The sequence below is a fragment of the Carya illinoinensis genome, chromosome 12 (genome assembly GCF_018687715.1).
Source record: "Carya illinoinensis cultivar Pawnee chromosome 12, C.illinoinensisPawnee_v1, whole genome shotgun sequence".
Taxonomy (NCBI): domain Eukaryota; kingdom Viridiplantae; phylum Streptophyta; class Magnoliopsida; order Fagales; family Juglandaceae; genus Carya; species Carya illinoinensis.
In genome coordinates, this window is record NC_056763.1 from 15,107,326 (window position 1) to 15,114,811 (window position 7,486).

Sequence of the window (7,486 nt, forward strand, 5' to 3'; positions counted from 1 at the left end):
GAGGGTCAAGAGTAGTGTTGTGACAGGAGTATGGGGAGACCAGGGAGACCAAGGAAAAATACTCAGGAACCGCAGGAAAATACCTCCAGAGATGACTCCATAGCCGAAGCAATTCGGCAGATGACGGAGTTTATGCAACAGAGTGCGAGGTCTCAACAGGCAGGGCCTTGGCCACCACAAGGACCTTGGCCACCACAAGGGGGTCCTTGGCCACCATCAGGAGGGCCTTGTCCACCATCAGGAGGGCCTTATCCACCGTCAGGAGAGCCTTGTCCGCAACAAGGAGGGTATTGGCCACAACCAGGAGGTCCCTGGCCATATCAGGGAGGGCCTTGGATGTATCCAGGAGGGTCCAGCAGCATGGTGCAAGCCGGATGCACCTATGAGCGCTTCTTGGCGCATCGGACCCCACACTTCACTGGAAATGAGGATCCAATTCAGGCTGGAAAATGGATCAAGGATCTGGAGAAGACTTTTGAGGTGTGTGGGTGCACTGAGGCACAGCAAGTACTTTACGCCAGCTACCTCTTGCAAGGTACCGCTTCCGATTGGTGGGATACCAAAAGGGTGCTATTGGAATCTGAACTGGGATCTTTCGCTGCAGTGACCTGGCAGCGTTTCAAGAAAGAGTTCAATGACCGCTTCTTTCCCGCATCGGTAAGGAAGCAAAAGGCAAGAGAGTTCTCCAATCTGGTCCAAGGGGGCGCGACAGTGGAGCTGTACGCCCGGAGGTTCATAGAACTGGAGAGGTTTGCTCCTCACCTTGTCGCCACTGAGGAGATGCGAGCAGATCGTTTCCAGGAGGGGCTGCATCAGGACATACGCCGTATGGTGGTCAGCCATCGGATATCCACTTTTCAGGAGTTAGTGGATGTGGCCACCCTTATAGAGCGGGAAAATAATCTGAGTATGGGCTCCCCTTCAGGGCAAAAGAGGCGGAGTTTTTCTGGTGAAGGAAGCAGCTCGGGTTCGCCTCAGAAGTTTGTTCAGCGGACCGGAACTCGACCTCAAGCATCCTCAAGTGTTCGCATGGGAGGACGTATGCCTGTTTGTGGAGTTTGTAATAGAGCTCATGAGGGCGAGTGTCGGACGAGTAGCGGACCCCAATGTTATCGGTGCGGCCAGGTGGGGCATATTGCTCGGGATTGCCCCGTTAGAGCTCAAGGAAGCCGTGGAGGTAGACACGGTGGAAGAACCAACTCGAGACAAGCAGTGCAAGCCCGGGTTTATGCTGTCACATCCGGAGAGGTGGATGATGAGGCACCAGCGACCCATGATGCTGGAGTGATCACAGGTATGGATTAATTTAATTTTTAAGTTGGATTTAATTTTTGGTGCATTTGGTTTCTTCGTTGTTTTTTTTTTGGATTTCATGGGTTGTGTGTTTGGTTCAGGAAGAGTCCGTTTGTATGAGTTTTATGCTTTTGGTGCAGAGTTAGAGGACGAAGAGGAGGAGGCTGAGCCCGAGGATGCGGCTCCGTCGGGTTGCTGATGCTATCTTTTTATTTATTAAAACTGTATTTGTGTTTTGTAATATTTCATCTACGTATGTTTTAAACAGCTTGTATTACGTTAAGAAAAATTCTGGTACTTAGTTATGACTTTCGTTATCCGCTGCGTTTTCTTTTGCACATTTGTTGCCTTTGCACACACTTGGCACCCGTCGATGGGATGGTGACCCGGGTTGTCACCATCCGGGCGTCTCAATTTCCCCGTGTTCGAGCGTGGGGATTTGGGGGCGTCACAAACTACCCATCGGTTGTACGCTCTCCCGTACATAATTTTCATTACGCAGGACTGTCTAAAACTTCTAAACTCTTCAATGACGACACCATATTGAGATGCGAGACTCTGATAAACAGAAATGTCTATCTCGGCTCGTCTGCGAGAAAAAACAATACAAACCATCCTCATCCTCTAAAAGAGAAGAGAAACTATCCAACCTTCACCTTCTATAAGAGGAGAGGACTCACAACCCCCATCCTCAAAAGAGGGGAGGTACTTGCCTATTTCAAAAAATATTTATTAAAAGCAACCATAACAGACACTGAAAAAAAAAAAAAAAACAAACTATTAAGACACTATACCATATGCCCACTCGCCTTACACCCAACCCCTTTCTGCACATAGATCTCTGTCAGCCCCTATGATTCTCACTGTAGCCTGCATCACGCACAGGTAGCCTGCACCACGCCATTCCTGCACAATGATTTCTGACAACAAGCCAACTTTGATCAGAGCCACCTCCTGCACAAGGGTTTCTCACTGTGGCCAGCTTCATCCCCGTCACCGTCGCCAGCCCATAACCACCAAAACCATCCATACTCCACTTCGGCTAGACGAAACCAATGAACCGTCGAGAGGCTTATTCCAGACACCCAAACCAAAAAACCAGATTTAGCAGATCTAAACAACCAAAACGAAAACAATGAAGAACTAAGAAAACCATCTAAACACAGCGACACCCGATTTCCGGCCACCATCCTACGGAGTGACCGCCATGAGTTACACCCGGACTCCACCCCCAAATCCCTTTAAAACTTCCATGCAGCTCGGCATATAACTCAGAAAACAACCCTCTGTTTTCTATGGATAAAACAGAGATCCTTTACCCCGCGAGAAGCACCCCAAACCAACATGCAAAAACGTCATCTCCAGGAGCAAGTCACCTGAATCAACTCACACCATAACCCTCTAAGCAAACCCTACAAAAGACTATACCAAAACAATCAGGAACATCGCCCAAAATGAAACCGAGAACCTCCACCCCCAAAGTGAGGGGAGTAGCTTTAAAGTATATGTAATACGTTTCCGAACTGAATATAGAAATGCATTTAATTATTATTATTAATATTTGGTTGGAATGGGTTCAGACTTTTTGGAGTTCGTTTATTTTGATATTTTGATGGGATGTGCGGACATCGATTAGACAGACATGTTGAATGAAGTTTGGATTTGAGAATACCGTCGCCGTAGAGTTGATCAGAGTCCACAGTCCACTGGGAATTCAAGCAGAGGCACTCCAAGACTTCAAGCTACTTGGTCTAAAAACCTCATTACCACTGGTGCAAAACCATCTAGTAGCTCAGAATTTGAGAATCAGGATGTGGATGGACGTCGGCAGCCACAGCAACATGGTGCTGGGCCACCTCTACGGCAAAACTCACAGCCATGGCATGATATGTGAATGGTATATTCCAAAATCTCCGTGAGCCATTGAAACCATGCAAAGGCTGTTGACATGTAACATTACCATTTGTTGATCGATTAGATTCTTCCAATCATATGCCCCTAAAGAACTGAAGCACATTTTACACATTATCCGCCTTATAGTGATTGAGAACAACCCCTACTCAGTTCTCACTCGTGATGTGTGCTTTCCATCAATGTACATTGAGTTGGATTCAATATTTGGAAAATTTGGTTTGCAGCCTCTGGGAACTATAGGCTATTATGGAATCATGTCTTTACGGTGCCTAAGATGTACATGGAGAAGAATGAAAACTATGGTGGGAATGCGAGTCCGAGGATGTAGCACGAGCTCAGGAAGAACAAATTTTATTTTTTATTTTTTGTGATTTTTTTCAATTTTTTTTATATTCTCAAATATATTTTTTTTAAAATAAAATTCACAACATCACTAAAAAATACTTTCTTAATCACTAAGGAAAAAAATAAAAATATATATAAAATAAGAAAAATTTATCGGGACACTTTAGCGGGACATAAAGCACATCTCTATTTCATTTACTCTTAACATCTACATTACTCATTACTAAATCACAACTAAAAAGTTCTTCCCTTGATGCAATTGTAAATAAACTGAAGATTATAAATAGAAGACGACATAGTGTTACTAAATTCAATGTAAAATTTGTAGAAGACGACATGATGTTACTAAATTCAATGTAAAATTTGTAGAAGACGACATGATGTTACTAAATCCAGTGTAAACTTGTGACCCCAAATCTCAATGAACTGAAGCTTATAAATAGAAGACGACATAGCGCAACACTTTTTAAACATTGTTCAATAAGCAACGCATGTATCCAACCAACAACAAAGGACTCGTTTATGGAAAATATACACAGAATAATAATCATGATATGCTACCGAAACTCTCTGTAAGGAACTGGAGATACTTCTGCAGCTGTGCATTCTATCCACTTAACATTCCATTCAGGACAATCGTGTCTTCGTGAGCATCCTCTGCGATCTGGAGGGATGAAACAGCCTGTGCTGCAATAAGACCAGCTGAGAATCCCGTAGTTCCCCAGCCTGGTTCCTCAAAATACGGGGCAGGAAAATCCCTTGCAAAAGGCCCAGATGAGAATGACCAGTCACCCTTCTCCAAGCCACCCCACTTATATCCAGATATATACGGATTAGAAACCCACCCAATCCCTTCAAGCGGGTGCTTGTCAGAGTTGTCCTGATAAGGAAAGCCTGGTTTCTTACCCCTCACAAATAGGTCAATGTTATCAGGAATATCCCAAGGGTTGAACCCTTCATCTTTTTTCAGAACAAGCTTACATGAATCATCTGAGTCTTCACCAAGTAAGACATGCAAAGCAACAGCCTCAGCAATTGCAGCACCCTCCTCATCAAGCTTTTGTTGTTCTTCTTTCTTTTTCTGTTTCTTCTTCTCTAGTTCAGAAATGATGGCTGCTGAAGTAGCTAGGGCTTTCTCCAAGCGCCTCTTTTTCTTCTCAGCCTGTTTCATTCGATCAACCTCATCTTTCACCTGCTTCTTTTTCCCTTTCCTCACAACAGGTTGCACTTTATTAAATCCCATGGTATCCATGAAAACTACCAACCTACTCAGTCACCTTTCCTCCACTTCTATTCTAAGTAAATCCCTCAAAATTCATACATTTCCCTTTTTTTGTGGATACAAAGCAAAGTATAATAGAATATGGTGCAAAACACTAACATAAGATGATAGACCTGATAACTACACCCACTCAGGTATGTAGGAATACCTCATTTTACGAACAATGCAGTCCCAGACAGAAACAACAGGAGACAACAGAAGAGCAGAATCATAAGCACTAACAGATCCATCCCTTGGCGCCATTCTTCCTAATTTCCCACAACCCTTGCATTTACCCATTCTTTGCACCAAAAGAACCAATAAACTTATAAAAATTGTTAATGCAACAACTATCGTCTGGTCCGAACAGCTCACATGCCTCCCCCACTGCAATGTAAATGAAGATTAAGCATGTAAGTCTAGGTATTGAGATAGCAAAACCACTGAGCTGCTTATCCACACATGCAAACATAACAACTGTGAACCAAAGTTTTGAGTTCCGTTCCGGTTGAGGCACTGGAACGGAATATTTCAGTACCGGTACGTTTCGGTATACGTTTTGAGATAGACGTTATATGGATAAAAAATATATATATTTATATGTAACTATATTCGAAAATAGAACCAATACAAGTCTTAAAAGCATACATACCTGATAAACTTAATAATACTTCTCAATAGCAATGCTAGACACTTATATACTCCTACATAATGATAAAAAAAAGAATGGATCAAGAAATTAAAAAATAAAATAAAATAAAATAAAAGAATGAATCAAGTCAAAAACCAACAACAGCAAGTTAGCAATAACTTTACCTAGAATTTTAATTTTTACTTTTCCATCACCATGATCTCAAAGACTCAAACTCCCCCATCTAAAGTCAGAAACCAACACAAACCAAAACAGAACATAGAATTAGAGGTTTAAGTGACAAAATAGACCATAAAACAGACCATGATCTCAAACTAACAGCATGACGGAAAGGCTTCAATAAAATCAGAAGTTTGTATTTCCAAAACAGACCATAAAGCTCCTGAATCAAATACACCAGAACTCTCAATTTCTTTTATGAGTTTTATATGTGGCAAGAGAAAATAATGCAGCATATAATGTTGATGATTATTATTATTTGGGTCAAGAAGTCAGCATGTGGGGATCATTGACCAAGAAGAAGCAAGGACTTTTGATCCAAAGATGCAAGATGCAGGAAAAATATTACTTTAATTGGGTGGGAACCAGTAATTAATTTGCATTATATATATATATATATATTATATTGAGTAGTACTCGATCGGTACCCTAAATGTCCCAATTATGCACTATATATACTAAAAGATCGAGCATGGATTCCAGCTTATAGCTAATATATATAATATCACATGCAAATATACATATATATCAGCTATATATCTACTGTGTGTATATATATATATCCAGCTTTAAGCTAATAATTACTTTGACCTTGAATATATATATAGTAGGGTCCCTTCGTAATGTTGATGATGAACCAGATTCAACTGATCATATTTATTCAGATTCGTATGAATTTTTCTGTGATGATAATTAATCAGATCTTAACAGCAAACTAGCATAGTCCCCTCCCCCTTTCCCCATGGCTAATTCTGTTCTGATCTCATAAGCATTGCATACAAATAACAAATTACGAAGTAATCTCAGGAATTATCAAGGGGCTCTATGTGGGTTCTTGATCAATTACAAAACCATAATAGCATGCACATCAATCTCAAATTCTCGATATACAGAGCAAAAAGGGGATCTACACCTAATAATCTAATACCTGCAGCGACGTTAAAGGGGATCTACAGGCTACGACAGAGGAACAGCAGAGTCCAAGACACAAGCTGCAGCGGTGGAAGTGGCGTCGCCGCGTAGACGCCGGTCGTCGGAGTGTGGAGAGTGGAGAGGCGACAATCACATATAAACCAATACGCACAAATATAAATAAACCAAATTCGTAGGAGAGGAAAAGATGCAAAAACAAGAAAGCTGATTGGAATGGTAAAGGGATACAGAAACTAGAAGCTTTCTATGTGGAAATGAGATAGATAGATTAGGAGGTAAGGTTAGGGCTTGAGTTTAGATCAAGAGAAAAGTAGCTTGGGTAGGAAGATACAGAGCAACAGTGAAAGAGATAATATAACTGATCACACCGTAGAGGTTAAGAGTAATCGTGTCAAATACGAATGTAACAATGACACGCTTCATGTCGTGCGATAAGACAAATCTTATAGAGATGAGATGTGATAAAATATTTTAAATATTAATAAATAAAATATTATTATAATATAATTTTTGAATATTAATTTTGTATTAGAATTTAAAAAAGTTAGATTATTTATTATATTTTATATTGGAATTTGAAAAATGTATAATGATGAGATGAGATGAGATGAGATTTTTAGTTTTGGCTAACCAAACAAGGCCTTAAAGGTTGGCTTGAGGAATAAAATAAGATGAGAAATTTGTGAATAATAATAAGATAATTTGTAAATAAATTGTGTTAATGTGTCGCTTAGCTTTGACCATTGTGTCTGTTAGTAAAAATTTCATTTTTTATTTTTATTTATTTTTTATTTTTTACATTTCTTAACATATTTAAATATTTTTAAAAAATAAAAAAAAATATACAAAGTCCTTAATCATTAACTAAA

At 40.4% G+C, this 7,486-nt stretch overlaps 1 protein-coding gene across 3 annotated transcripts; it reads right to left on the minus strand.

Annotated features, from left to right (window-relative positions):
* Positions 1 to 3,970: 3,970 nt before the first annotated feature.
* Positions 3,971 to 6,989, minus strand: LOC122290127. 3 transcript variants are annotated; one of them, XM_043097676.1, is made up of 4 exons: positions 6,613 to 6,989; positions 5,630 to 5,688; positions 5,466 to 5,517; positions 3,971 to 5,200 (listed from the first exon to the last, which is right to left on the minus strand). In XM_043097676.1, exon 4 carries the CDS (start codon positions 4,802 to 4,804, stop codon positions 4,160 to 4,162), a length of 645 nt encoding a protein of 214 aa, XP_042953610.1. In that variant the 5' UTR covers positions 4,805 to 5,200; positions 5,466 to 5,517; positions 5,630 to 5,688; positions 6,613 to 6,989; the 3' UTR covers positions 3,971 to 4,159. The 3 variants fall into 3 exon arrangements, with proteins under 3 accessions (XP_042953610.1, XP_042953612.1, XP_042953611.1); XM_043097678.1 differs by lacking the exon at positions 5,466 to 5,517; XM_043097677.1 differs by lacking the exons at positions 5,466 to 5,517; positions 5,630 to 5,688.
* Positions 6,990 to 7,486: the final 497 nt, after the last annotated feature.

What these genes read in the sequence shown, in the direction of transcription:
- LOC122290127 (XM_043097677.1), bottom strand. Translation starts at nt 4,804, where the DNA reads ATGGATACCATGGGATTTAATAAAGTGCAACCTGTTGTGAGGAAAGGG.